At 51.5% G+C, this 27,995-nt stretch overlaps 10 protein-coding genes across 10 annotated transcripts; 6 read left to right on the forward strand and 4 right to left on the reverse strand.

Annotated features, from left to right (window-relative positions):
- Window positions 1-1,064: 1,064 nt before the first annotated feature.
- On the reverse strand, window positions 1,065-2,021 carry CGCS363_v009812 (uncharacterized protein; the record flags this gene model as incomplete). The annotated part of the gene is made up of 4 exons (XM_036641661.1): window positions 1,065-1,268; window positions 1,335-1,408; window positions 1,475-1,931; window positions 1,986-2,021. 4 exons carry the CDS (start codon window positions 2,019-2,021, stop codon window positions 1,065-1,067), a joined length of 771 nt encoding a protein of 256 aa, XP_036493298.1.
- An 860-nt stretch (window positions 2,022-2,881) lies between these two features.
- On the reverse strand, window positions 2,882-4,444 carry CGCS363_v009813 (uncharacterized protein; the record flags this gene model as incomplete). Its single annotated transcript, XM_036641662.1, has 1 exon — window positions 2,882-4,444. One exon carries the CDS (start codon window positions 4,442-4,444, stop codon window positions 2,882-2,884), a length of 1,563 nt encoding a protein of 520 aa, XP_036493299.1.
- A 1,604-nt stretch (window positions 4,445-6,048) lies between these two features.
- On the forward strand, window positions 6,049-7,971 carry CGCS363_v009814 (uncharacterized protein; the record flags this gene model as incomplete). The annotated part of the gene is made up of 2 exons (XM_036641663.1): window positions 6,049-6,146; window positions 6,201-7,971. 2 exons carry the CDS (start codon window positions 6,049-6,051, stop codon window positions 7,969-7,971), a joined length of 1,869 nt encoding a protein of 622 aa, XP_036493296.1.
- Window positions 7,972-9,240: 1,269 nt separating this feature from the next.
- On the forward strand, window positions 9,241-11,814 carry CGCS363_v009815 (uncharacterized protein; the record flags this gene model as incomplete). The annotated part of the gene is made up of 1 exon (XM_036641664.1): window positions 9,241-11,814. One exon carries the CDS (start codon window positions 9,241-9,243, stop codon window positions 11,812-11,814), a length of 2,574 nt encoding a protein of 857 aa, XP_036493297.1.
- Window positions 11,815-12,412: 598 nt separating this feature from the next.
- On the forward strand, window positions 12,413-14,884 carry CGCS363_v009816 (uncharacterized protein; the record flags this gene model as incomplete). Its single annotated transcript, XM_036641665.1, has 1 exon — window positions 12,413-14,884. One exon carries the CDS (start codon window positions 12,413-12,415, stop codon window positions 14,882-14,884), a length of 2,472 nt encoding a protein of 823 aa, XP_036493294.1.
- Window positions 14,885-15,321: 437 nt separating this feature from the next.
- On the reverse strand, window positions 15,322-15,737 carry CGCS363_v009817 (uncharacterized protein; the record flags this gene model as incomplete). The annotated part of the gene is made up of 3 exons (XM_036641666.1): window positions 15,322-15,408; window positions 15,480-15,622; window positions 15,695-15,737. 3 exons carry the CDS (start codon window positions 15,735-15,737, stop codon window positions 15,322-15,324), a joined length of 273 nt encoding a protein of 90 aa, XP_036493295.1.
- A 1,481-nt stretch (window positions 15,738-17,218) lies between these two features.
- On the reverse strand, window positions 17,219-17,916 carry CGCS363_v009818 (Uncharacterized protein; the record flags this gene model as incomplete). Its single annotated transcript, XM_036641667.1, has 2 exons — window positions 17,219-17,312; window positions 17,363-17,916. The coding sequence occupies 2 exons, from the start codon at window positions 17,914-17,916 to the stop codon at window positions 17,219-17,221; spliced, it is 648 nt and encodes a 215-aa protein (XP_036493292.1).
- Window positions 17,917-20,054: 2,138 nt separating this feature from the next.
- CGCS363_v009819 (uncharacterized protein) lies at window positions 20,055-20,363 on the forward strand (the record flags this gene model as incomplete). The annotated part of the gene is made up of 1 exon (XM_036641668.1): window positions 20,055-20,363. The coding sequence occupies one exon, from the start codon at window positions 20,055-20,057 to the stop codon at window positions 20,361-20,363; it is 309 nt and encodes a 102-aa protein (XP_036493293.1).
- Window positions 20,364-22,041: 1,678 nt separating this feature from the next.
- Window positions 22,042-22,872, forward strand: CGCS363_v009820 (uncharacterized protein; the record flags this gene model as incomplete). The annotated part of the gene is made up of 1 exon (XM_036641669.1): window positions 22,042-22,872. One exon carries the CDS (start codon window positions 22,042-22,044, stop codon window positions 22,870-22,872), a length of 831 nt encoding a protein of 276 aa, XP_036493862.1.
- Window positions 22,873-26,333: 3,461 nt separating this feature from the next.
- On the forward strand, window positions 26,334-27,275 carry CGCS363_v009821 (uncharacterized protein; the record flags this gene model as incomplete). Its single annotated transcript, XM_036641670.1, has 1 exon — window positions 26,334-27,275. One exon carries the CDS (start codon window positions 26,334-26,336, stop codon window positions 27,273-27,275), a length of 942 nt encoding a protein of 313 aa, XP_036493861.1.
- Window positions 27,276-27,995: the final 720 nt, after the last annotated feature.

Here is a 27,995-nt window from a genome sequence, read left to right on the forward strand (position 1 = left end):
AGGTGTGATGAGATTCCACACTGGTTGTGGATGCCGCTTTCAAGTACAGAATCACCCCGAAGCGCTCGATTTGCCAACTTGAAGCAGGCCGGGTGGTTCGGCTTTATACAGTAGCTGGATGCTTTAGACTTGCAGGCTTGAAAGACCACCATACTCATATAAATTGAGACCTCATGAGTATCATCAAGGTGAGATAGTCACAATGGGAATCTCCGCGTCTGTCGTATAGTCGTCGTTTTCATGCGTCGACACGTTCGTGCCTTGTGAGCAGGGTATTGGCATGTTGATTGAAAGCGAATGCCCAAAGACTCTATATGTGTAGATGGTCGTTGTCACGTATCACACCTAGAGTATACTGTTCAGATGAAATGAATACCTTCTGCCAAGAGCAACTCATACATCCGAGGCATGGCTTCAATTCGCAGTCATTACCCTCTGGCTACAGATGCCTGGGTAGCATCACGCCTCCGACAAGATAGTAATCTATTGCCGCTGTTGTGCAAGTGATGAACAAGAGTGGGGCTTTTATGCGTGAGATATTTGATTTCCAGCTTGACGCCAGAGCTCGTTGTGTTTATCTGATATTTAGCGACACACGTTATGGATTTTTCCCCGCAGCGAGTGTAACAATTGCCAGCGCGGTGCTGAGATTTGAGAAGATCAAAACACATCATGATAAACGATAAATGAGTGATGTTTCTGTTGTTGATTTAGAATTGCAAGTCGAGCGTTATGTACCATAGACGATTCGCAGGGAATACGTCTTTGACGCTACCAGAAATGAGTGACGATGAAGGTTTCGAGAAAGTCAACATTAAAGGGGCTCGGGAACATCTGCCTGCAAGTAACTGTTCACGATAACATACGTAGAAGTATTCACAAAGGAATAGGCACAAGAAGATGAAGACCAGAAAAGCGGTCTATTGCTGCTTAAGCAGCCGAGACTATCGGTGACTATCCTGGGACAGAGGCCCGCGAGGACCTCTGTCCCCTCTCAGCGTATCATCATTGTCGTCGTCGTCTCCTTGCCGTGGCAGGGTAGGCGGCAGAAAGAAGCACCCCTTTTAGAAGGCATGGTACTCGTTAGCCCTCTCCTCGACACCCCTCATGTACTCCTCCTCCGTCTGGGGAGGGGGAGGAGGAGGAGAGGGGCCCCGAGGATAGGCGGGGGACAAGGCTCGGGCGCGAGCGAGGTCCTCCTCGGTAAGGGTGGGGGGAGGCGGCAGACGAGCGCCGTGGGGGAGGGCGCGGAGACGGCCGGCGGGGTCCTGAAAGCGTAATATTAGTATGTATAGAAAGACGACGACAGGGATGACAGGAAAGGGGGAACTTACAACCCAGCCACGGCCAACGCCGATGCGCTCGCGGAGGCGAGTGGCCTGCGCGGAGAGCTCCTCCGCGGAGAAGCCTCCGGGGCGCGAGGTGTCGGAGGTGGCACGACGGCGACCCTCCTAAGGAGGCCTGCCGTAACCACCTCCGAAGAGGTCGTCGTCGCTGCCGCTACCGCTGCCGCTGCCGCTGGCAGCGTCGCCAACGGTGCGGCGGCGGTGGACGCGGTTGCGCTCAGCGGCGCCAGGGATGGCGATGGGGGAGCTGGCGGGAGGGAGGGGGCTGGGGGTGCGGCGGGTCGCGGGGGCGGCCGGGGCGACGACAGGGTCAGCCTCCTCGAAGGAGGCGCGCAGAGGGGTAGCGGCGGCGGCGGCAGAGGAGGCAGAGCCGTAGGAGGGGGGGCGGGCCGGGGAAGGACGAAGACGGACGCCAGCGAGGACGCGGCTGCGGGCGGTGGTGAGGGCGGGCGAGAGGGGGCCAACGGGGAGAGCAGAAGACGAGGAGGAGGAGGGGCTGGCAGGAATGGGGGTGGTGGCGGCGCGGGCACGGCGACGACCACGCTCCTCGAGGGAGGGGGAGGAGGAGGAGGCCTCGCCGCTGTTCTGTATCGTCGTCAGTCTTCGTCCATAGAGTAATCGAGAGGGTCTGGTACGTACGGAGGCGGGGGAGTCGTAGGCAGGGCCGCGGGACATGCTGGGCGAGGGTGGCGGTATTTATCTGTTTTCGCGGTCAGCTGGCTTCCTCAGAAGTGAAGAAAGGGGTTCCCTCACATGAGGTTCTTGGAGAAGGTGACGGACGGTGCTGGACGCCAAAGACGACAAGGACGGCGCTGAAAGCCAGAGACGGACGAGAACGAAAGGAAATGGCGATGAAGGCCAAAGACGACGAGAGCCAAAGACGACGAGAGCCAAAGACGACGATAGCCAAGGACGATGAAGGCCAAAGACAACAAGAACAGCAAGGATGGAGCTGAAAGGTGGTTGTTGACGAAAAAGGCGGCCTCAGCAAAATCGCGAGAAAGTGGTCCGAAGGAGAAAGGGAACAAAAAGGAGAGCCAGGAGAAATCAAAACAGAAAACTCTTCAAGGACCTCTTTTTGGCGTGGGGCATGATTATGTCGTTAGGGCAAAGCACTCTCATTCAAGCCGCAAGAGGAGGGCTGCGGCTGAGCAGGTATGATGTCGTCCTGGTGTTGTGGTGTTTTGGTGTTGACCGGGCGAGAGGATCTTACTAGTAGTCACTTGGAAGGCTACAAAGAAGGAAGGAGTCTAGATCATGGTAAAAGAAGGCAAAACTGTCAGCATTCGATTGAGCTTATTGTCTATAGGTATCTTTGAGGTATCATGGAGGGTATAATCCTGTCTCAAGACTCCCATTTCTTGAGCTCCCATTACAGACTCTCTCCATACCCTCATCAGCTCCGAGTGTTACTGATTTGCGTCATATGCCCTTGATCTTCCTCTCATCGCAATTTGGCTCAAATAGAGCTACTCCAAATGAAGCATTATTAGAAAATCAACCGTAAGACGCCCTTGAACCCCTTCTTCTCCGTATTACGCCTCTACCCCTCTCAAGGCACCTCCTCCACAAGCCTCACATTTCCCTGACTCGGTGAGCTTGGGCGTCTTGCAGCCGTTGGGATCCTTCTTGTGCTGCTCCTCGCTCTCCTCCCGTCTCTTACGCTTGGCATATGCTTGCTGATTCTGCTCGTAGGCAATCTTCCCGATGACATCCATATGCTTCTTGACAAACTGCTCGACTCTGTCGACATTCCATCTGCTGGATCTGTCCTTGAGCGGCTTCTCTGGAACAATGCCACCGTAGCTGTCGTTGCCCTCGAATATGATTCTCTTTAGAGCTTTGCTCTGACAGCCGCGGTACTGGCACTGTCTGGGGTCCGTGGTGTCGATAGCAGGGATCCAACTGCTTTTGAGTTTTGCCATGATCGTAAGAATGTCCTGGTCATTGAGAAATTCAGTGTGCCGTGTCTCGAATACCTCCTTGACTCCTGGGAATCTCTCGAAAGCCTCCGCGCGAACCGACATGATGGTTCCCGGGACCTGAGTAAACCGACCCTCCTTTCGGCACTGGGGGATGAACTTATTGATGAAGTCGCTGTAGGCTTGTCGGGATGTCATGCGCTTCCTGTCGCTGTGATTCAGCTTCTTCTTGCTCGGCTCAGGCGTCTGTACGTCGGCAGTGGCAGGAGACGTCCGCGTTGAGGGCGTAGCTGGCAATACCGAGGCTTGACTTCTCGATGAGGTAACGGAACTTGCGGGCGTAGAAGGTAGAAGTGAGCTCGAGCTTGCGGGAGACTTGGTCGACGTTGTGGTTGAGGGTGAGGCAGTCCGCGTAGGAGTAGCGGGTGCTGCTGGCAATGACTGGTCCGAGAGAGGAAGAGAGCAGAAAAAGCGGCATGTGGCGGCGTACTCATACATATCTTCAAGCGATTCGAATCCCGAGTCCCAGATGTGGCTGTCGGCAGCCAAGCCAAGGAAGCTGAGGATTTCGTAAGGATCCTGCGTGAGGAGGACTCTAGCCCTCTTCTTGTCGAACTTCTCCATCTCGACGATACGCACCCAAAGAGACTCTTCATCTACCGTGAGGCCGTATGGTCGGATGATCGTACCGAGGATGCTCCAAAGGTCTCCATGAGCATGCTTGAACAGCTTCCAATGTACCTGTTCCAAGTTGTCGCAGATGGCGATGTCAATCTGGCAGTATCGCTCAGAAGATGAGGTCGAGGTATCTTCTCCCTCTGCCAAAGGGCCGGTATCAGGCCATCGAACGGCGTAGTGGTCGGTCTGCTTCTCGGTTTTGAGAAATGGTGCCCCTATAGCTTCTTGAATGGCCTTGCAGGCGTCCGTCTTCCCGTCTTTTCCAAAGGGCGGGTAATCTGAATGAGAGTCCCCCAGTACGATGGATCTCTCCAAGGCTACCAGGATGTCGATATCACCGTAGTCTTTCTTGGCCGGACCTTCGATGGGGCTGGCGACGCAGAGGTAAATCCTTCTAAGGGCAGCGTGGCACTCGGCCTTGACGCGCTCGTAGACCTCGGGAGGCATTCGAGGGGTGTTGAGAGGCTTGTCGCCCGCGGTAAAGACGGAGCCTCCCATGTTTGGAGAGGTTGAAGAGAAACAACGACTAGGTGGGAATCTGGCGAGATCTTTTGGCTTGAGACGAAAGAACCGTGCAATTTGAGCGCAAAGGCCGCAAGAGGACGCAGGATCGGAGGTGACTAAGAGAGGCTGTGAGTCAAACGGCCAAACGGGCGCCTGCCTTGAACTCTTCAAAGGCAGCAGCCGCAGCATGTACGTTCGCGATGAACAGAAGGAACAAGGAAGAGCCGCCTTGAATTTCCCACAAGAAGGAGCATCAAAGCAGGCAGGGAAGACTCCACGCAAGGCAACAGGACCTCGAAGTAGTAGTACCTACCCTGCAGAGATCGATGCAACTAATGAGGCTTTCGCTGGCCTTCAAGGCCTTCCAAGACACCGAAGTAACTATTTACTCATTGATTCGATGCGATTCGCAGCTTTCTGTCGAAAACTCAGCAAGGTATGCCTAGATTGATGGAGAATGATGGGGGACAGACTCGGTAGGTTGGCTCTAAATTCCTGGGCGCTTCTTCAGCAATCATGGCGGGGTTCACTGGGGCGTGTGTATTTGGTTCCGGCACTGTGTAAATCGACCCCAACGACCTAGTCACCTCTTCTGACTGTTCGGAATGAATTCAGCTCTGGTCCGGGATGGATGAGCTGCTCAAAGTGTGCTTGATAAGTCACTAGACAACTTACGAGTTTTACTACCGAAAGCGGCAATGCCGTTCTCCAGGTGCAAGGTCACAGTGACGCTGGCCTGGTAAGACAAGTAATCAAGTCAATTTACCTATTCCCATGAGTTTGGGGAGGCACGGCTGCGGCTATCGAGTCCCTTGTGTCTTTTCTTCGGGATTTTAGAAGATCCGAGATACCGCCGGAGCAGGTTCGGTCTAAAGTGGGGCGTCAACCGGCCCAGCTCCGGCCCAGCTCCGGCCCAGTCCGGAAGCCTCCGAGAAGGTGTGTGCTGCTCTGCACCTGCTTAATCCGACTGCACTAAACCGAAAGAGACGTAAATATCATGAGTTGCACCAGTTGCGGCAGCGCAGCTACCTGTCTACCCGCCCTTTGGCAGCCTTTGAGGCTCTTGCAATAAGGGAAAGAGCCGGCCAGAGGGTTCCAGGCCAGGAATATTTTCGCCAGGTGCGTCAAGGCTTCCACTTCCTTCCCACAACTCTCCTCCTCCATCAACACCTCGGTCAAGCCACAGACCGCCTCTTCTTTCCATCTACCTCTCGACTTACACTGCGCAGGACCCTTGTCAGGCCTGAATCCCCTCTTCCGTCAGGGTCCTATCGACTCGCATCGCCTCAAGGCTCATTTTTTTCTTCGTCGTCGGATTACCTGCTCGAAAGCTTGACCTGCTCCAAAGAAACCCGATCAAACCACCCGCCATCATATTCTATGTGGGTGACTGCTCAACCCAACGCGCTGGCACTACTAACGATCGAGCAGTTCCAACTCTATCCCCCTTCTCCGCCGTCCTGCCCAACTTTCGACTCTCCGAACACGACGTCTTGGCTGTCCATATCTTACGAATATCTATTCCAATCTTAGACGAAAGACCAGTCTCAGCGACAATAGACACCCCGAAACTCGCAGTTTTGGAGTCCACACCTATCATGGCCAACATCATAGACTTGCGTCCCAACGCGGTCAACATGGCAGCGGTCGCCAACGGAATAGCCACCGCCAGAAGTGGAAAGACCGTGGTTGATTTGTAAGTTCGGCGAGCTCTTCGGCTCTTCCCTTCTCAGCTACTGATAGAAGTCAGGCATGTCGACGACTATGTTCACCTACACTGCGGCGGCAAGGTATTCATTGTCTTTCGCGACGTCATCGTTGCGGGTTCGATGTATTTCGAATGCTGCCTCTTCGGCTTCTTCAAGGAGACTCTTGAGCAAACAATCTTCCTCGACGACGTGGATGTCGAAGCCTTCGAGTTCTATCTCAACATCGCGCACGGTTGGTTCTTCGAAATGAAGGTTCGCGGCGTCCGGGTTGTGCCTCCCAGAGTCTTCGACGACCAAATCAACGCCATCATGCAAGGTCCTTGGATGGAAAGCCGTCTGGAAATTCCCCAGATGAAGCTGGCCACAATGGCCAAGACGGTCATTCTTGGCGACCGTTTTGTCCACCGCCCTCTTCTTTCTATCTTGAGACACATGTTCGTCTCTCTCCTCGAAGTCACCCAAGACTGCTGGAACAAGCTCAAGAACAAAACCCGCGACTGGGACGAGGTGTGGCATTCTGAATTCATGCTGGACTTCATTGAGGCGTTTGATCTGCTCTCGACAGGACACGACGATGAGAAGCTCTTCAGAGACTCCCTCACCGAGACATTCTACTGGTTCAGCCGCCCCGTCACCGGCCTTATTGACTACTTTGGGCCCATCCTGCCTTCTGAGTTCTCCGAAGAATTGTACTTGGAAAGAGACGGGCAAGACAGGATGCGCAAGAGACAGCACGCCTGGGGAATCTCTACGACAGACCAAATGATGTACGCGGCTAAGACTCGCCAGCAAAAAGATCGAAGATTCAAGCGTGTTGTGAACCTCTGCTGTCCTGAGCCGTGTGGCGAGTGGCTGCCTTGGTTTCACGACCCCGAGGAAATCAGAATCCGGAAGATCTATCTTGATGACACCGCTAAGGCTCGATTCCCGCGTCCTTCGGCAATTCGCTCGGGCGCACGCTCTTTTGTCCCTGGCGCTACTACCCACGGCGTCTCTACTTCGGAAGCTTTCACTTCCAAGACTCTGCGTCAGGAAGCTCAAAGCATCGGCAGAGACTCGCGCCTTGGCAACAATCCACGACCTGACAGCCGCCAACATCGCAAGCCGCGTGGAGGGAAGGGCTTCCGTGGCAGCCTTCGCGCCGCAGAGGCGAGATATTCATTGCGAGACAACGGCTACTCTGGCAATGCCTTCGAAATTGGAGCTCCTACTGAGTCCCAGTTGTCTAACCTATCCACAGTCATCACTGAGCCACTTCCAATCAGTGATGCGAGCAACATCCACAACGTCTCAGAGAATCCCACCGGCAATCACCATGCTTGGTCCCACGGACAAGTCAATCACGCAGATGTGGAGGCGGCTAGCATGCCTGGGAAGAAGAAGAACAAGCGGCGAAACAAGAAAAAGAAGCAGCAGGAACAAGGGGATTCGGCTGGAAAGGGCAATGATTCACAGCAGGTTCGTCAAGCTCACCTGCAGCCACCTTCCGGTTTCCAGGTCAGTGCCAAGTCTGTCCTGCCCTCGGGCCATGGAAATGGCGAGCCTGCCCTTCGCGGAAGAGCCGAGCAAAACAAGCGCGGCAGTGGAAAGCGTGGGCGAGGTGGCGCTAGACATCAGCATCCAAGCGGCAGCGAGCCCTCGTCCTCGAACGAGCCTCATACATCTGCAATCACAGGCAGAGACGGCAATGCTGCAGACCATGCAGGGCAATCTGGCACTAGGGGCCGTGGCTGGGGCAGACGCCGTGGAAATGGACGCGAAGGGCCGTCAAACCCGGATTGGAACTCTATCTCGGTGGCCTCAGATGTCTAGTGTGTCCATCGAAAATCGACAAACAAGGCAACTATGCCTGGCTCTGAAGACCGGCTCTGAAGACACTTGAATGTCTCAGAGTAAAGCTTCTCGAGCTAATCAGAATTGGCCTCATGGTGGTCAAATCAACGAGTTGACGCCATCGAACTTGCTTTTGCTTCAATATGTCACACGTCAACCTTGCTGTGACGTCAAAGATTGCTTTCGACCTTTTTCGGAGAGTATTTTCTACTCTCCACTTGCTTTCATGGGCTCCGACTGGGGTCAAATTTGGTACGAGGTTTCGGAATGTGTACAGACGGGCGGCTCAGTCTTCTCAGAGTCAGATTTGATGTATCAGTCATAACTTTGCGTCGAATGGAAATGGGATCTTTCAGGTATTCAGCTCCAGGGTTACACGAGGTTTGGGTTTCCTAGACTAGGTAGATTTCATAGTACAAGAAAAGTTTCACAACAACGGTCCGCACACTCTTTGTTTGTGATGCCGAGAAGGGGACCGAGATAAAGGATGCCGACAAGGACGCTGACAAGAAGTCCAACGACTCCTATTCTTCTCGAGGCGAACAGAGATCATCAACCTGACTGATGATTGAGCGACCTCCGACATATCATTTATCAGTGAGATATGTCCGATCCTGTTCAGGTTCTTCAGGTCTCTGCTAGTGAGGCGGCTGGTATGGAATTGAGATATTGGAGGAAAGCTGGCATCAAACTCTTTGTACCTGTTGGACGTGTGGTAATGGTGCACCGTACCTGTCCAAGCCGGGCAGTCATAGCTCTGGCCACGGCGACAGGTGCTCGGTACATTCAACCTCTGGCTGACCTGAGATACCTGGCTGACATCTTTATTCTCATGTCCTCGTTGACACCATTCTACTCCGGATGCGGGTGCTTGTGGCCAACCGCGTCGCTTACGCGCTCAAGGGAGAGTCCTTGCGGAGGAGACAATTATGAGCTCAAAGGCCCTGAGGTAACAATAGGGGTTCCGAGTCCGCAATCAATGCCTAAGTCTCCCTTGAGGGAAGGTGTTTGGCTTCATCAAAAATGACAGAGGCATAGGTAGCGTAGTCGAATTTGACGTAAAAGCCCGATCTCCTGGTCGTTCCCCGAGACGTCAGAGTCCATCAAGCAGGCGACGACTCTAACAGATATTGAGCCTTCAAAAACACGTCTTCAATCATCTCGCTTTCTTAACCCTAGCCCTTGACTCCTCCTCATTTGAACGAGCCTCTACAAACGTCAAGCGTTATTCTTCAGAAAGCCTGCAACATGCTTCCTCTGTCGCTGGTCAGCACGTATCGAGAGTACAAGCGCGACACTGATGTATTGGCTTCCTGGCTCGCTCTGACTGCTCGGTCTCACGGATATAAAGGTGATGTGGCCTCTGCTGGTAACGAGGCCGGAGACGGATCGAATGCAGAGACGCAGACCGTCAAGGGGGATGACACCGGCAAGGGAAATGACAACGGACGGCCATCGAAATACAAGGTGGCCATTCGAAACTTCGTGCCCCTGGCTGAGTCCATCGCCTCGACCAAGCCAGCGATTAGCACCCCTCCATCCATCGTGAACACGATCAACAGGGTCATCACTGCCCGATCGGATTTCGCCTCAAAGGTGAAGGATTTCAGTGGCCTGGATGCCCACGCCGTCGAAGCGCATGCTTATTTCGTGGGGATTATCGAAAAGGTCCAAGATATACTGGTTCCCAAGGATGTGGCGAAGACCCGGCAGACTGTTGCGTCATCAGACGAGGAGACTACAAACCTGTTTGCTGCTCTGGACTTCGAGGATCCCTCGACCGACTTCCTCAACTCTCCAGATATCGACAAGCACATGTCCAAGGCGGCTCCGGCGGCTCCGGCGTCTCACGCACCAAAGTACGAAGCGGAAACCTCAGACGAGCTCAACACCCTGGACGCGATCATCATCTTCGCCTTGATGGCAAGCGATCTCGCAAGAGTTCGTGTAGTAATTATTGACACCTGGGGCAAAAATGCCCGCGGAGAACTCACCCTGTCTACGGCCGCGCTCACCACATCAGCCGCCGTTGATCTCGCGAATCACGCTGTCAAGGATGTTCTTCCCATATTTGAAGCTCAAGGAGGTGTTTGGGAGGTAGCTCAGCAGTTCGTCGCGCTCGTCTGTGCCAAGAATGGTCCTGATACGGAAACCCTCAGTTACAGCCAAGGCACGACGCTTATGTCCGAAGACATGTACACGACATACGACCGATCCCTACTTTGTGTCTACGCAACCCTTAATGCCTGTCTTCAGTCTATGAAGGAGGGAAAAGACCTGGAGGTTCCCATGTTTTCGGGCCCGAAGTCACTCGATTGGGTCATGAAAAAGCGTGGACTGTCTGGCAGCCAGCGGTTTGAGCAGGACCAAGACGCAGTCATCCGCTTAGTTTCAAACTACCTCATTCTCAGCAGTCATGTGACAAAGTCAGAGTGGCCCGTCGAGGATGAGATACTGCGTGGCATCCGGGAGATGAAAGCCACGGGCTCTGTCCCCTTCTATCTTGTTCTTGCAGCACAGATCCACGTGGACATACAGCAAAACCTAGGTATTCTGACCATGAATCCCTCTCAGAAGATGGTCGAAGAACTCAACAGCATGAAGGCCGATCTCAACCATGAGATGGGTGGCAAGACTGATTTCGAGCGTTCTCTGGTTGTGGCGACACAGCCGAGCATGTGGCCTGTCGCACGCGACAGAATTGCGAGGGACATGATCGAGATGATGGACAAGCTTCTGAAGGACCCATGCCATCAGGCCAAGCTTCTAATTGCCGGCACACCACCGCAGCAGGTTGCAGAAGCGTCCTTCTTCAGGGACTCTCCCTACATGTCCGGTCTCGTTGTTGCCTACTGCCGCAACTACATGAAGGAGGCTGGCATCGATCTTGCCAATTTCTGGGCCACTTTCGCCAGTACTGCACATGTCTACAACGCGGTGAATCAGCTTGGCCTCCTGCGGGAGCCTTGGAGGGACTTGGAGATTGCGCTCTCAAGAGCTGGTCTCGAGAGCAAGCTTTTCACTGGACCACCTCCCACGGACGGAAAAGACTTTTACAGGAAGTACAGTCTGCAGTTGGGATTTTCAGCTGTAAACTTTGCCAATTTGCACAAGAAGAAGGCGGGAAAGGCCAATACCGATCCTGCGGGGACCAAAATCGCACCCCAAGCCGAGAAGCGTCTCATCCAGCACGAACATGTTGCTTCAACTTTTACCAGTCTCGTTTCCAAGTACTCGTACGACGGGTCAACGACGGAATGGGCCGACTTGCTTGTAAGAAACATTGCTGAAAGCACCACAAGACATAGAGAGACTCTATTTGGCGACCATGGTGCCAACCATTTCAAGAGGATCGCGAGCAAAGTCCAGGGCAAAGAGGAGGCCAAATCCCGGCCAAAGCCAAATGAAGAGAATGACACCGAGGCGGGGAATCGCCTCAGTCCGTGGAATACGGCCATACAGCTCAGAATGGCTCTTCAAGAAGAGTCAGTGGAGTTTGAATTTCCGTATCTTGAGTTCCATCGCTCGGCTCGATCAACGATGGAAGTCATCAAGGGCATCGTAATGGAGGCCCTCCAAGGCTTTCTATCACCGGGTCTGACAGAGGAAGACATTGAAATGCAACTTGCTGTCCAATTATTGTTCAAAAGTTGCGATGCCGATGCCAAAGAGTATGATGGTCTCTTTGCCATGCGGTGTGTTGCCGATCATTTCAACCATCTCATTCAGACGCAAGGCCATCCGGTGGAGGAATACCTCTGTAAGAGGGGCTTCAAGGAGTTCTGCCATGTTGAGCCTGAAAAGGGAGATTTGACTAGATAAGCCTCACTGGAAGCACGCTCGTTGGCTTGTATTGTGAGTATCCCATCGAGTGCTGCATGACGCCAGTACAAGAGTCTGCGGGGTACAGCGAGTCAGATATTATTTCAGCTGATCGACATTTTTTTCCTCAGCGAACTACAAAATTCAGCGAGACAGAAATTGGAGAGATTACGGGTACTCAATGTACTGGCGTCATGCAGCACTTGATGGGATGCAGGAGACTTTTGGATTTGATTTATTGTTTGTCTCGCAGTAAAGGATGATGGGGACAGTTTGGAAGATCGTGTGAAAAGGACATCAAGAAGGACGACAAGAGAGATCCCGAGGAAAATGTAGGCGGTAGAGAGTCATTAAGATAAATCGATACACCGCGACAGTAGAACTCTTATGGAGAAGGTGAAGGATTGGTTGGTTAAGCCACGGGACGGGGGATGCGCCACAGTGTTGAGCCACACCTCAGGGATAAGCCACACACAACTGGCGATGTGGCACACCTGGGGACTCCCACCTTCCCTCGCATCGCACATTATTTCCCCACGTTCATGTCACAACTCACATTCCATCTGCCACTCCACTATCAGCCCCTCCACATGGCAAGATGCTTCCAGCTCCCCTAGTCAGTGTCTACCAGCAGTACAAGCAGGACACTGATTCCGTGGCTTCATGGCTCGCCTCCACAGCCAAGGCCTGCGGCTACCCAGCCGATCTACTGAAGCCGGCTGGGCAAGCGAAAAAAAAGGCCAAACACAAACACAAGAATATTTCGTCTAAGTACATTGTGGCGCTCAAGGACTTTGTCCCGCTCGCCCAATTCATCGCCGGCTCCAAGAAGCCAGTGGTGGACGTCCCGGAATCTTTCGTCACCACCATCAACCGGGTCATCAACGTCCGCTCCTCCTTCAGCAATCGCCTAGCCGAGCAGGGCAAACAGACAGCATTCGAAGTCGAAAAGTCTCACTCTTTCTTCGTCGGGATTCTAGAACAAGTTCGGGAATCTCTGAGGCCTCGCATGCCAACCGCTACTGCGGCATGGTCGGAGTCAAGCTCCTCGTCTTCTGCCGATGCGCTCGCGAACGCATTTGAAGCACTGAAGGTGTACGAGCCTTCAGATGACTTCCTGAAGGCACCAGACATCAAGAGACCTGAGCCCGAGAAGGCCACGGATAAGGTGGTCTATGAAGCCGAGGGAGCCGCATACTCCGATTTCAAAGACGCCATATTCGCCTACTCTATCATGCTGGAAGACCTCCGCAAGATCCGCCTTCAGATCTTGTTTATCTGGCAGAATTACCGCGACGGAGCCTTTGATGTTGCAACTGCCGCCATTGCAACAAACACCGCCGTCGAGCTTGCGCACAACATCGCAGAGGAGGTCATACCTCTGTTCCGATCTCATGGCGGTGTATGGGAGGTCGCTATGGCTTACTACCACGCAGCCGCCCTCGCCAGCGGCTTCAGCAAGGAGAGCATGAACATTTCAGATGGAGGAAGGGACAACAGAACGGCCTTCAACGTCAAGACGTACGACGTCGCGAACAACACGTACATCAACGTCTACCGCTTCCTGGAAGGCTTCCAGGCGGTGTTAAGACCCAATGTGCTGCCGCTTTTCAAGCAAGGCGTCTTTGGAACGTACGATCCCACCAGCAACCTGAAGACGAAGTCTCCCGAGGAGAAGTTTCAAGAGGATCAGGTCATCATGATGGAGGTTTTCGGGGAACTCATGACAATCATTCGAACTGTGCCAAATTGGCCAGTAGAAGACGAGTTCCTCCGAGGTATGCGAGAAATGGATGAGACGAAGAAGATTCCATTTTACCTTGTCTTCGCCGCCCAAACATACCTTGACATCCATCACATTCTAAGGGACGACGTGGAGAGAGGATTTTTCCAAATGAGCGACGAAACCAGCATCATGCGCAACAATCTGAAAAGCCATCTTGAATTCCATCAAAGTCTCAAGATCGATGGCTGGACAGCCAAGCACGACCGGGCTCTGAAAGACACAGAGTCCGTCATTGGATGGCTCGGTACTGATCCAATCCATCAGGTCAAAAACGATTATGCGCGGAGTCATGGCATACCTCTCTTACCTGACACCAAGAAGTGCTACCTTCTCAGGCAGTCGCCCGTCATGTCTGGTCTGATTCTGCACCACTTCCGGCTTGATCTTTACGACATTGGGATTGCCGTAGCCAATGCTTGGGGATCCATCACATACATGGAACACCTCTACAATGCCGTGGAAAAAGAAGGTCTTCTCGAAGGACCATGGGAAGATATGGATTTTATGCGGATCCTCGTGGGCCAGGATGGTTTCTACGTCGGCGGAGCCCCGTCCGCGCCAGAGGACTATTACAAGAAGTTCTGCCTTCAAATGGGCGTATCTGCTGCAACTCTTGCGAACCGCAGCAAGAGACGAGCTAAGATAAACCTCGAGTCTCGCGCCGGACCTCGCGCCATCAAGAGAGGAGCTCCCGTATCCATCATGTTCCAAAATCGATTTACCCGACGCGGATCTGGCATGGTGTGGACCACTGAGCTCGTCGACAACGTGCTGTCGCGTAGCGAATGGGAGGAAGAACACGATGGCGATCAAATCGTCAGCATGGCTCGAGTCATAGACCCGAAGAGGCTGACTGAAATCCGAAAGGGCAAGAACAAGAAGTTGGCAGAGGACGGAGGACGTTTGCCACCGGAAAAGCTGATCAGATCTCTTCTCTTCGCGCTGCAGAGTGAGATTATGGAGGTTGCTTTTCCGTACCTACTGATGCATCGGTGGTGTTGGATGGTGCTTCGGAGTCTTAAGGAGCAATGTGACCCCTTATTGAGGGAGCTCTTCACACCGGCGTACATCGAGCGTGAGAATCAACTGCCGTTTGTCGTCGGCTGGGTTCTCGCAGCGATGAATAGTTCCGGTGAAGTACTGCAGGATCGTCGGTTGTTGGAGTCGGCTGCGGTCGTCTTGAATACTTTCTTATCTGCTGGAGCTGCAGGAAGCATATGCAGCTCGGTCCTGGAGAAGATCGGGATCCATGTACAAGTCGAGGACGATGATGACTCTGAGTAATATGTGAAAGGGGTTTAGCAGATCCCATAAGGGTTTGAGTAAGACTAAGAGCGAATGAAAAAGACACCAATGGGGTTCATGTATCTTCAACTGCTTCCTGATTTGACATCTGTGATCGCAAGCTGTTCACAGGGTACTCTCAGTGGACGACCGACCATATTCGCGTTCAAGGCAGACGTCCGATTAGGTGGTGTTGGCACCGTAGGAACTGAGGCTGGAAACAAAAAGCCAAATGTTGAGTAAATCTTAATCTCAGTCACAAGGAAGACAAGAGGGATGAAAGATCTTGAAATGGAGAATAGATCCGACTTCAATCAGTTTCAATGCTAGGCTTCCCGTTCACCCAACCGCGTTAGTCCTTGCACTCTGATGCTGCCGCCCTCTTGGCTTTGTTGGGGTATGCAGATCTATCTGGACAAACGACTCTGGCAAGACGATCACCAGCAGTAGGCTCCAGGAGCCCCCTTACTCTTGCAGCAATCGTTGAAAGCACCGGAGTTGAGACAGTTGCCAACACCAGTACACTGTCACGGAGGTCAGCACAGAAACCAAGAATGGTCACATGGCTATTTTCCAAAGAGCCGAAGTAACGAACCTGGTTGTTGGGGCCGGGAAAGTTGGGTGCAAAGAAACAACCGGCATTGACATCTCCGTTGCAGCATTGCTTGGTCAGGCCATTCCACTGAGGGCCTTTACCGCTTGGGTCCTGGCATTTGCAGTTCTTGCCAGCAAATGCGCCTGTGATTCAGAGTTAGTGCCCGGGGGGGCCTTCATCAAAGTGAGGAGTCTCAAGTAAAGAATTCGTCGTACCAGACATGGTGGCGGCAAGCATGAAAATCTGGGCAAAGCGCATGTTGACGGAATGGCAGATGAGTCAAAAGTAGCGAAGTTTAATGGTGCTTGGAAGCAATCTAGAGGTGATAAAAGTGCAGAGAGGGATAAAATACTGTGGGTGAACACATGATTCTTATAGATCTGAGGCTTTTCAACAATCGACTCGCATGCATCTCATCATTGAACAAACCACACGCATGTTCGTCTATCGGAGTCTCGGAGAACGCCCTGAGGCACCGCATATGGATGTGATCCTCCGGATAGTCGCAGACTTGAACCTGAACTAAGCGGTGTCTAAAACAAAAGGAACTCTCAGGCTATTCTCTCGAATCCTATGTAGGTGCTCCGACACACGCACACGTAATGGAGATGCTCAATCGGTGCTCAAGTGTCTGAGCTAACCAGTAGAGCGTAAGCAAAGAGCTGTGATCACAGGGGAGTAAATGTCCGGTTACAAGAAGCGTGCGTCAACCTTGCACAGTTGTGGACATGTAGACCGGTCTCTGCGGGGGGTTGCAATACGTCGATTTGCCCTTCTTGGCGGCGGTTGAAACTGGGAAGTAATTCAAGACATGATATAACGGAAATTCTCAGGCGAGCAAATAAGTGCTTTGCGTAAGCACTAGGGTTCATTGCTGCTTGGCCACGTTTGTGAATGTGGACCAAAACCTGCCCTGATCGGATACTTCGTTTCGAAGCCAATGGGAAAACGGCTTTTGGATGTCTCAAAGCCCACAGTGCTCGGCGGTTCACCGGTTTAACTTACTCAGCTGGTACTTGTGCGTTTTTGAATCGGTTTGAAGTCATCGTCTCACGTAAGATTCATCACTGAAGCACCAGGAAGGATTTTCGAAGGGATACGACTCCAAGTCGACGTAGGATCGCGTCACGATCTCTAACAAAGTTCTGCTATTCGGATGGACGGTGGTTGCAAGCCAACCGCAAGGATGACGACGCCGATTACAATGAAATGGGAGTAGCAGCAACGACGGTATAAACAGTACTTAAGGTAATCAGAAAAATCATAGTAAAGACAATTATATGAGGTATGTGTAAGATGTACATAGTTTTCAGGTAGTACTCTGCCGGGTATCGAAACTTCTCTGATAACGTCGATCAACAAGTCACAAACAAGTCATGTACAGTCTTAGAGACATTTACGCAATATAGTACGACGTGACAGAAATTCTGAAGAGCGAACGATCTGCATCACGAAACTGGAAATTCGAGCTCTCCCTGGAACATTCATGCGACTAGTCACGTAACGGGAAACTCCCAATCCCACAAACCTCCCTTGGAAGAAGGGCATGAAACCCTCTACACAGGTCGGCTCGATATTTCTCCCTGGTCTGAGTTGCTTTTAATACGTTTTTGGCATGCAGACAAGTAGCAAATTCTTTTTCTCTTAGTTTTTGTTTAATCAAGGTGATTTATGTAGGCCATGTTCAATAACTTGATGATTTTACTGCTTTTGTATCGTCACTGTTCATGCTCCATCAGTTAGACCGCAGACCGCAATTCCTGCCTCCCCTGAGCTGAGGCGATCACAGACTTAATGTGCAACTGGAAGTCCCCGTCCTGCTCGGCAAAGAAACTGCGACTGGGTTAGACTTTTCTCCTAGGAAGGCTTTCGGATCTGCTCACCTTCTAATCATGAAGTTGACTCTCTTGATGCTGGTCAGATCAAGAGGTGCAGTGTCGTTTTGGACTCTTCCACGGTATGTTGGGACAAAGTCCGCGATTGGCATAACGACCTTTTCGACGTCGCCCGTTGTGTGGTTGACCGCTGGAATCTGGAAATCATATTCCCAGCTCACACCAGACTGCTCAACGCCGTTGATGGGAGGCGGAACAGTGTCCTTCAAGTTGAACGTGTACTTCTTGCCGTCAGAGTAGGGGACCTCTAGGGTGATGGTGTCGTAAGCTGAAATATCGATGCTGGGCCAGTCATCGACTGTTCGTTGGGAAGCAAAACCGGCACCGCCTAGTGTCGCATAATCCAGGTTTCCGTGGAAGTTGACAATCGTCTCGGTGAACGGGTTACCGACCGCGCCAGGCTCGATGATATCCAGGAAGGAATGACTCGTCCCGTTGCGAACCGTGTCGTCAGAGGCGATCCATTCACTGGTGCTCCAGGGGCTAAAGAGGGGCGCTGAAGCCAGAGCGCGAAGCGCAAACGAGCCGATCGGAATATGCATCGTGGAGAACGAGGTTGTTTTGAGAAGTCGTGGATCTGTTGGGCGAGTAAGGGCAAACGAGTGACGGAATTGATCGACGAGCGCTGACTGCGATGTTCTGGAAAGGATGCGCGAGGGCGGAGTTGTCTTGTTTTTAACGTCCCCGGTTTCGCTTTCAATTGTCAGCGCCAAGCTGATCACTTATTCCTGGCGCCACCCGGAGCAATCCAACGTTCCGGTCCAGTTCATCGTGGGCTCATCTATTCTACAAACTCTATTTTGCGTTGTTCAACCCCGTGTCGTCGTTCAGCAAATTTGTGGGGTCCCCAATCAACGATGTCATGGATCTGGGATCTTCAGTCATGTCATCCAAGAACGTTGCCGAGAGCCAAGCAGCCGGGCCTGCCGAGACTTCGATTGCCAGGGAAGTCAAAAAGCCACTTACCCCTAATACCGATATGTTTAAGACAATTGACGTATGATTCAACGAAATCCTCTTCAACAGATAGCTGATGTCAATTACTTGGAACAGGTTCGCATTGGCTAAGGATCACGACCAGTTGAAACAGACCTTCAACTTTTGGTCAAATTTTTAGAACATCATCCCTGGGTGGGTAGTCATGCAACCCGGGCCACATGACAAACCGCCTTCACGACAGCGTAATCCTCAAGCAGTGCACCCATCGCCTTCGAGGCTTTGCACTTGCAATGGTGTTATCGCATCACGAAGGCAAATCTCACCATTCCACCTATTTGTGCAAACCGGCAGATGCACACTGATTTGGTATCACTGAACAGTCATTCAAGATCTCAGCAGGAGGTGGTACCTGGCATCGATGCAGATTCGAACTTGCGAACCGGCTAAGGAACACCCAAAGATCCTGACAGCAGAAGGATCGACGAGGCTCACGAAAAATGTAGCCGCTGTTGTTGTTGCGAAGTTGCAGGATGGCCAGAGAAGACGAAGCCATTTTGCGATAGCTCATGAAGTCTTGACCGAGGCGGTCTGCCAAGCAGGTTGGGAAATAAGCATTCAAAAGCTCGCCCAAAACATGAACAGGCTGGATGGTTGGCTCCCTCAGTTGTGGATCAGTGCCGGGGCAGGGAGACGCGTCGATCCAAAGATGCTCCAAGCTCGAGGAAAATGTTGGACGCGACCTGGAAGGCTCATTGTGGTCAAGAAACGGACGTTGAAATTCTCGGTGAGAGATCGACCCAAGTTTCGCCCGATCTACAGACACATTAAATGAGCCGCTTCCAGCACGTGTCAGTCCGCAATAGCTTTCTGCTCTTCAAAGCTTTCGCAGAGCTTAGATTCCGGAGCGGTCTCCGTTGCCGGGATAACCATTTGTTCTCCACCTCAGGTTGCATTGGATCCGCTTCGCAATGTGAGAAGTGAAAATCCCATCCTGTAGAATCAATCCGGACGGCAATCATTGCCGTAGCTGGGCACCGAGTGGATTTGAGAACGGCCTTATCGGGGCTTCTCTTCCAGCTGGTGGTGATGTTCTTGGACGAGGTTACACCGCACTTGTCAGTGAAGATGCTGAATTCGGTCGAGATTCTCGTCCATGTCCCTCAAGGTGATCACTCAATCAGTGGATAAACAACTTATGGTCCTGTCAGTTGAGTCATGCTACCCAAGTTGGCGCGATCAGCTTGGTGCACAAGCAAAAACCACGACCGCCATCCAATATCCACCGGCATTTTCATCGCGATGCTTGCCAATTGCTGTCCCTTGAGGCAGAACTTGACGATGGACACCGCGTTCTGGTGGAAACGGCGCGATGTGGTCCGTTTGTGGATCTACCGCAAGGCTCTGATGCTTGATCATCCAATAACTCCCGAAGTGGATGAGACTATTCTGTTTTGCACCCCTTGTCAGTTCACACAATTGCAGGGCTGGTTTGACTGATCCTGAGATCGACGTTGAGGTTTTCACTCCTTGGCTGATTTTAGAGCCCAAAGCGAGATAAGGCCAAACTCATGGATCTTCAAGAAAGATCTTCGGTTTAGCTCCCCTCAAGGATGCTGAGCATGTTCCCCTAGTGCTGAGCCCCTATTTAATAGTTGATCAAGAACCCAACTTTTGACGATTCCGTCTTCTCCAAAGACTCTTTCTTCTGAATCCTAGCAAACCTCACCACAAACCCGCCAAAATGGTCAACTTCGCCGCTGCCGCTCTCGCCTGCTTGGCCATGACTCCTCTCATCGGAGCGTTCCCCACCAACTCGACCCTCTTGAAGGCTGCTCACCACAACGGTACTCACCACCACGTCGCTCGCTCCAACCTCACCGCTGCCGAGCACTTCCTTGAGCCCATCAACGGAACCCACCACCACTTCACTAGATCCAACACCACTCTGCTGAGAGACTTCCACCACAACGGCACTCACCACTCCCCTGGCTTCCGTGAGTCTCCTCGACCAAAAGCTTGGTTTCGAAACAATGATCTAACATGGGCATAGACAACTAAGATCTTTCCGACTTGTACGAGTTACGATGGCAGTGTTGAATCATCGCCAATCACACCGGCTATACGAGCGTGGATAGCAAGTCATGCTAGCAAGGGCTCCCCACCCTCTGGTCATCTGCAGACTCGGCTTAGCTGGTTTCCAAGACTTCAGACTTCAGGACCATGCCATTTTCAAGTTGTAACGTGGCACGCAAGATTTGGATGCCCGAATGTAATTATGTTTATTAATAATGATGATAAGCGTTTTTCAACTTCCAAGAAACGCTCCGCGAATCCCTTATATCACCTAATGTTGCTTATAAGACCGTATGTATTGGCTGTGCTCATGTGACTTCATTGTCTATTTCCTATGTGTTCGAATGAAATCGCCCTTGATACAAGGCGAAAAACTAGATACCGCGAGGACACCAGAGATGACGGCGACGACAGCGATGTCAAAAATAGCAAAGATAAATTTAATATAAATTTGATGAAGAATACGACAAACATCCGCGGCAATGACATGTAAACAACCAAATCTCGAGGAGTGTTGCCTGTGTGTACCAGCTAGAATAGATAGTGACTGTTTTGAGTTCCCTCAACAATGACTTGTAATGGTACACCGGTGCATTACCTTACCCAATGTCCGTCTGTCGAAGTATGACGCTGTAACCGTATGTCAGTACCGCTGCCAATTAAGTACTTAGTGACATTGAATCGAGAGTCGGTCCTACAGAAGTCCGGAAGAGCCAATCACCCATGCGAAAAAAGCAAAGGAGAAACCTAAGAAATACTACTGCTGACGATAGGCGGCTCGGGCTTACACGCCCTACAGCGAGCTTACACGCCTTACGCCGGGCTTACACTCCGTTGCGTTGACAGCGTCCGCCCCCCTTTTTTTTCCCCGCTTATGCAAAAACATGAAAAAAAGCCAATTTTACGCTGTGACGCGCATTTCTCTGCATCGCACGCAAAACGCGTCAAAGTCATCACCAACACCTCAATTGCCGTCAATCACTATAGTCCCAGTAGTATTCAAACGTATAACTACACGATAGAGACATAAGGTGTGTATTTCATGCTTCCGTAGCAGTCAATCTACCCATCGAGGCATTGCCAACCCAGCTAGTCACCTCATCCCCATACCATTCGACCAACAAAAGGTCTATTTTCGTCATGAGAGATCAAGATGACATTTGCTGAGGAACAGAAGAAGAGACCTGCTGTATGACTTTATATATCTACTCAGCATACGGTTTGTATGGCTCTGAGTAATATATAAGCATACCAAGGGGCTTGATACGGTTCTTCAGAGCAAATGCTTTGGCAGTCAACAGGATTAATGACTCTCCTGATAGCTCAGCTTGTTCACGATATTGAGCAAGAGTCTACTGCTGTATAGATTGTGCCCTGTTACTTACAGTTTGCCGCTGGTCAGTACATGTCCGTGGTTTATTATATCAGATACATCGAGAAAGACGCCGGGCGACGACGACGATACAATGGCGCCCAGAATATCGAATCTACAGCTATCGACGATCGCGATGATACTGCCATTCGAAGACCAAAAGACCCACGAGCTGGCAAGTATCGTTGGCTGTACCGAACGAACGATTCGACGACATAGATCACGACGTAATATCACTGGCGAAGTGCAGAGATATAAGAGGTGCCGCCAGAGTCGACAAAAGATGGAAATATGGCATCGTACAGAGCTTCTTGAACTACTGCAGTACCGCAGCGATCTATCTCTTGAAGAGATGCAAGATTTCCTATTTGAAGCCTTCGAGATCCAGATCAGTCGTTCTGCAATCAGTCGACAGTTAAACTCAGCTGGCTGGACGAACAAGAAGTCCAAGATTATTGCTGCTCAGCGAAGTGACGAACTACGATACGAGTACTTGTACCGTATACGACGATATCGCCCCGACCAGCTGGTATTCGTCGACGAATCCGGCGTCAATAAGGATACTGGGATACGGAGGACTGGATGGGCGCCGAAAGGGCTTGCTGCGTTTCGAACTGCAGAGATTGATCGGTTTCAGAACTCTCGCGTACAGATCCTGCCAGCCCTCACGTTGAGCGGTATCCTACACTTGACTACGTATTATGGTACGACTGACGGCGATGGGTTCTTTCGTTGGCTACAGGAGTGCCTTATCCCGAAATGTGGGCGTTTTCCAGAGCCAAACTCTGTCATCGTTATGGATAACCTCTCCTGCCATCGTATACCTGAAATCGAGGGTTTATGCCGGGTATCAGGTGTCCATCTCGAGTTTCTGCCTCCGTATTCACCAGACTTCAACCCCATCGAAGAGTACTTCGGCGATCTAAAGCGATACATCAGGAAGACGTATTCGAAGTGGAACAACGATGAGAATGACACTCGGGATTTCATGGAATATCTACGTGACTGCGCTATGGAGATTGGGTATCGTCTACCCCAGATCGAGGGCCATTTCCGCCATTCGTTCGTCAACTTTGATGGGACAGAGCATATATTTGACGATATCGAACTATAAAAGGGAGGATTTGCTGCCAATATTGAACATCAGCAAGCAATCCAAATTTTCATCGTGCGTTCGCGCGCAATAGATCTTAATCGTGTCGTCATATGATGGTCAATCATCAAATCCATGATTGTAGCCAACAAGATTGCCAAAAGGTTAGCCACAAGCGCACCAGAACACAAAAAATATACCGTCGTCCATTGTTTTCGTCGGTAGCTACGTATACATATCAATTTTGCCTGTATAACGGCTGAAACGCGTTGTTGATGCTTGTGACGATGATTTGTGATGATGACACGTCATCACGATCAGAGACTTCAACCATAGTCAGAGACTTCAACTGCCCCTAACCAGTATCGGGATGGACCGAAGTGTATTGTTTGCAGATCCAAAATAACAGTAATTCTATTGCTTTTATACGTATAGAGCGGCAGTGTTGAATCTACGGCTATGGGTAGACTTTTCCGTGGTTGAACACGTCATGCAAAAAAATCGCGCATACAGTCAAACTTCACACCACTCTTGCTGTATCACTCTTCTTCGTTATCCTCCTCCGAGTAATACGTCTCTGTTGACGACGTATCACTCGAGATTTCAATCTGATTGTCCTCATCGCCTTGCTCGATTTCGTCTTGTTCGATCTGTAACTGCGTGGGCAGCATCTGCGACGCTGACAGCAGTGGTGACGAAACGAAACCAAAGAGTTCCGAAACGCCTACAAAGTTAGCCATATTCGACAGTAAACAGCTCTATATACACTCACCACGTCGACCAACTTCAACTGGCGTACCACGGATCTCTTGCTCGATGGATTGACGTGGCACTAGGGCGTCGATATGTCGGGATGACCCCAACTCGCCTGAAACTAGCGCCGCAGAGTTTTCAACTGGCGCCGCCGCCGTCCCTCCTGGCAATCCAGCGTATATTCTTGTATAAACATCTCCTTCTGACTCTCGATGGTTTGAATGAAGTTCAGAGTGAGATACCACGTCGGAGAGGGCGTCAGACTGCCCTCCGTAGTAGGCGCTGTTGTCTATGAAGGATTTGATCGAGTTCCTGACATCTTCGGTAAGATCTTGAGTAAAACCCTGTTCAGTAAACCAAATATCTGGTAACTTGCGAATTGCCCGCAAGCTACTGTCTACTGATCGCAGTTTCTGTAGCTTCTTTCTGAACCCTTCGTCGACGTTATATCGCTTGCCGCGGACGGATATAAACCACTTGATGAAGCTGGCCACTTGATCTAGAGCTTTTCGAGGCGAATCCGGTACCACTGGCGAGGACGAACGAATCGGGAGTGCGATACTTGGTTGACGAGTGCTTGGAAGGTTCAATGGCGGAAGAGTTGGCAACGAATACTGTGAGATGTTCGCATATGGCCAATATGCCGGCGGCGGCGGCGCCGGCGGCGGCAGCTGTACGTATGGGTTAGGATATTGAAGATGACGATCTGGCGCCCCCGCGTTGCCGTATATATTGACGATGGCGTTGCTGTTGGCGTTGGTTAGGCCAGATCTTGACCCTGATGATGGAAGTGCGGCATTTTCAGCCTTCTCTTCCGTCATCACTGTCGTCTCCTGGTTATCATCAACCTCCACGATATTCTTACTTCTCTTGCCCTGGCGTTTCTGATCCTCTATAAACTGGTCGTGAAGAATCTCACCAAGCAGTTCTTTAGGTGGTTCCATATTGTCAACGCCAGCCTGTCCAGTCATAATAGCCTTCGCCCACTTCTCTATATGGTGAGATTTGATCTTGTAGTGCTTCTGGCCTAGTATATAGCACCAGTTGAACTTCTCGTCGCCCGAACTATTCTTACATCTCTGGTACTCTGGGCAGATGTGCGTACGGAGAAGTTGTCTGTGCATACCCTCCTTCCGACGCTCGACGTTTGCAGGATCGTTAGCCTCACGATCGATCGCCTCTTGCATGCCGGCTGAAACGCCTGCTCGGCCACCTTTTCGAGGCGTTCGTACGCCAGTCACTATACCACCAGAGATTGGTACGGCGCTGTATTGCCACTTGACGGTGAGGTGGACTTCACCCCTCTCTTCAGCTTGTTCAAGAGAGGGGACAATATCAACCCATGGAATACTTGGCCAAGTGACCCCTCCAGTAGACGGATAGACCCGAGTGAAGATTGGTGTTGGTTTAGATGCGTTGGTGGGCTTCCTCCAAGCAACGACAACAGCGATATTGGCCTTCTTCACAATATACGAGTGAGCCACTTCTGCCTCAAGTTGGGCGCCGCTGTCTGCCTCCCAGTCTCTACTATTCGCATCTAATACAGGAGCAATACTGAATCTGTTATACGCGATGCTCTCGATGGTTAGATCGAGAACAGGTAAACCGTTACCCTTGAGCGCTGGGCCACGGGTAACCTGGATTTGTAGCAGAGTTGGTTCCTCGTTACCCATATCGTCCTCCTCTTCAAATACATCGTGGAACGACATAAACGTATCATCAGCGCTATGGCGAGGGGCCGTAGGCGTATCGTCCGCAAATCGAGTGGTTTGACGAGGGGTTGGGTTAACTGGGGTCGAGTCTGGTCGAAACGGTGGCATCGACGAAGGCAGAGTACTTCGGAGCCGGATCGTATGCGGCGGATCCTTCTTTCGCTTCCTCTGCGTTGTCGTTGCTTTTTGGCGAGAGGACGCTTTTGGAGCTCTTCGTGATGACGGAGGGGCTATAAGTACACGCTTTCTTCGCGATGTAGACTCAGCCGCCACCAAATCATTAGTCTCGGGTCCAGCCTCGGCGACGATAACCTCCTCGGCGGCCTCCTCGGCGGCCTCTTCGGCGGCGGCAGCCCGGCGAGCCCTCTCGGCGGGCGTAACGATCCTGATCGACGGCGAGGCAGAGCGTTGAGGAGGATCTCTGGCGGCGTCCTGTGCCAGTTGTTGTATACGTCGTTGTTTCCGCGTACCGTTGGCGATGGGTGACGGACGATGCCCAGAAGGGTCATCATCCGCCTGCCGAGCCGCGCGGCGGCGTTTAGGAGGCATCACGATGCCCTCAGATAATGAGATTCAATAGAAATAGATCAATTGAAGCCATCAGAATAGGTCAATTGCCGTACTACGAATATCTACGTGGCGTTGGGCAAATTTTCATGTATATACAGGGATTATGCGTGCGTAATTTCGGCAAAAAGGGGGGGCGGACGCTGTCAACGCAACGGAGTGTACACGTTAAATCCGATTCGTCCCAAAATATAGTAAACTTACCATCTCCGGAATGTCTAGACTGATGATGGTCTAACAAAGAATGACGCAGGTCTAGCTCCCAGTTTGGACCAATTGGCAGGTGCGCCGAACTCAATTTTGTGTCTCACTTGAGTTAGACCGGAGCTTCCGATGACAACATGGCAGGCTAACATAAATATGCGATGAGCCTCCCCGCATTCTGGGGAGATTGTTTGCCATAACACCAAACTCATGATGGGTTTATTTGGTACTTCAAGCTCCGAAAATATGTCTGAAGTTCTCGTCGTCACTTCGGCCAGCGGCCGACAGAATGCCCACCTGCTACCGCTTCTTGTATCATCCAAGCGCTTCAAGCTCCGACTTATATCGCACTCAGAGGCCTCAGCCGACAGACTTCGGACAAGATATCCTGGTGCCGAAGTAGTTGTCGCCGACTTGGCCTCCGTCGATGCCTGTCGGGAGCTACTCCGTGGCGCTACTGCGGTCTACCACGCCGGCCCGAGCATTCACTCCCGCGAGCGGGAGATGGGATTCAACATGATCGATGCTGCTACTGCCGAGGCCCGCGAGCCCGGAAGTCAGTTCCGCCACTTTGTGTACTCTAGTGTGTTGGGTACACAGCACCGCAAGCTCATGCAGCACGACCTGAAGAGCTTCGTGGAGGAACGTTTGATGCTCAGCCCAATTCCGTGGACGATTCTGCAACCAACCAACTTCATGGATGCCTATCCGGTTGCACACCTTGCCAGCATGGAGAATCCGTCGATGGAACGACTCTGGAAACCCAATATGCCGAACAGCTTGATCGCCCTCAGAGACCTCGCTGAGGCTGCTGCCAAGGTGCTGACTGAACGTGAGAAGCACTTCTATGCGCAATACCCTTTGGCTAGTACCCTGCCCACTACGGATGCCGAGGTATTCGAAGCGATCAGCAAGAAGATTGGGAAGGAAGTTCAAGTAAACACACCAACGTTTGAAAAGGGGGTTGAAAATGCCTTGGCGATGCTGTTTGGAGGAAACAGTATGCTCTGCGCCGAGGGGGATCTGAGACCTGATGTTACGAAAGATGAAGCGGAGAGACTCATTCTGTTCTACAGCCGGTACAGCTTGGCTGGCAACCCGAATGTGTTGCGATGGCTTCTTGGGCGTGAGCCAACTACAGTGGAGCAATGGGTGAAGCTCCAGCTTGACGAGGCAAAGCTCAAATAGGGGGGCGAATGACATGCATTTGCAGCATCAATGATAACTGGTCTTACGCACACCCCGAAGTCTCCTAGGACATATTTTTAGGTGCCAATTGATGTTGTTAGCCGTATTGTTATGAATCATTCTCGTAACTATCATGGTGCAAATGAAACAAGAATATTTACTTCCTCAGCATGATGCTCCGCATAAACTCGACTCAAATGTGACATCTTCAGTTCTTCATTGGGGCCTTCACCCACTCCGCGCAGGTTCAGATGCTCGTTTCTGATTTCTATACGTTGCAAACGTGGGTGCACTGCACACGCTTAACTCAGTCATCAGTGGATCTTCAATTTTCCATGAGAACCCCACGGGGAAGTTGGCATGCATTCGGCAATGACTTTGTCCGTTACACGACCTGGTATCGATGGGGACTTAGGCGTATAATTTCATTGGTACGGTATGTCCATAAGTCTCCCATAGCACATACTCTGCAGACTGAATCCTTCACTGTTCATGCAACGACCAAAACGAACTGAAGTATTTCTTTCGATCGCCCCTATCGATCCGATCAACAATAGCAACCCTTACTAGACAATTATCAACCAGCGATTATGAAAGCTTTGGAACCATGAATGACAAGTACTCATCGTTTAAATGTTACAACATTCAAGTTGAGGCTTCATGGTTCCAATATCTCCGACATCGCAATTAACAACCCAATTCCTTGACCAGCCCCCCGTC

The sequence above is a fragment of the Colletotrichum siamense genome (genome assembly GCF_013390195.1).
Source record: "Colletotrichum siamense strain Cg363 chromosome Unknown KSG_Cg363_contig06, whole genome shotgun sequence".
Lineage (NCBI taxonomy): Eukaryota > Fungi > Ascomycota > Sordariomycetes > Glomerellales > Glomerellaceae > Colletotrichum > Colletotrichum siamense.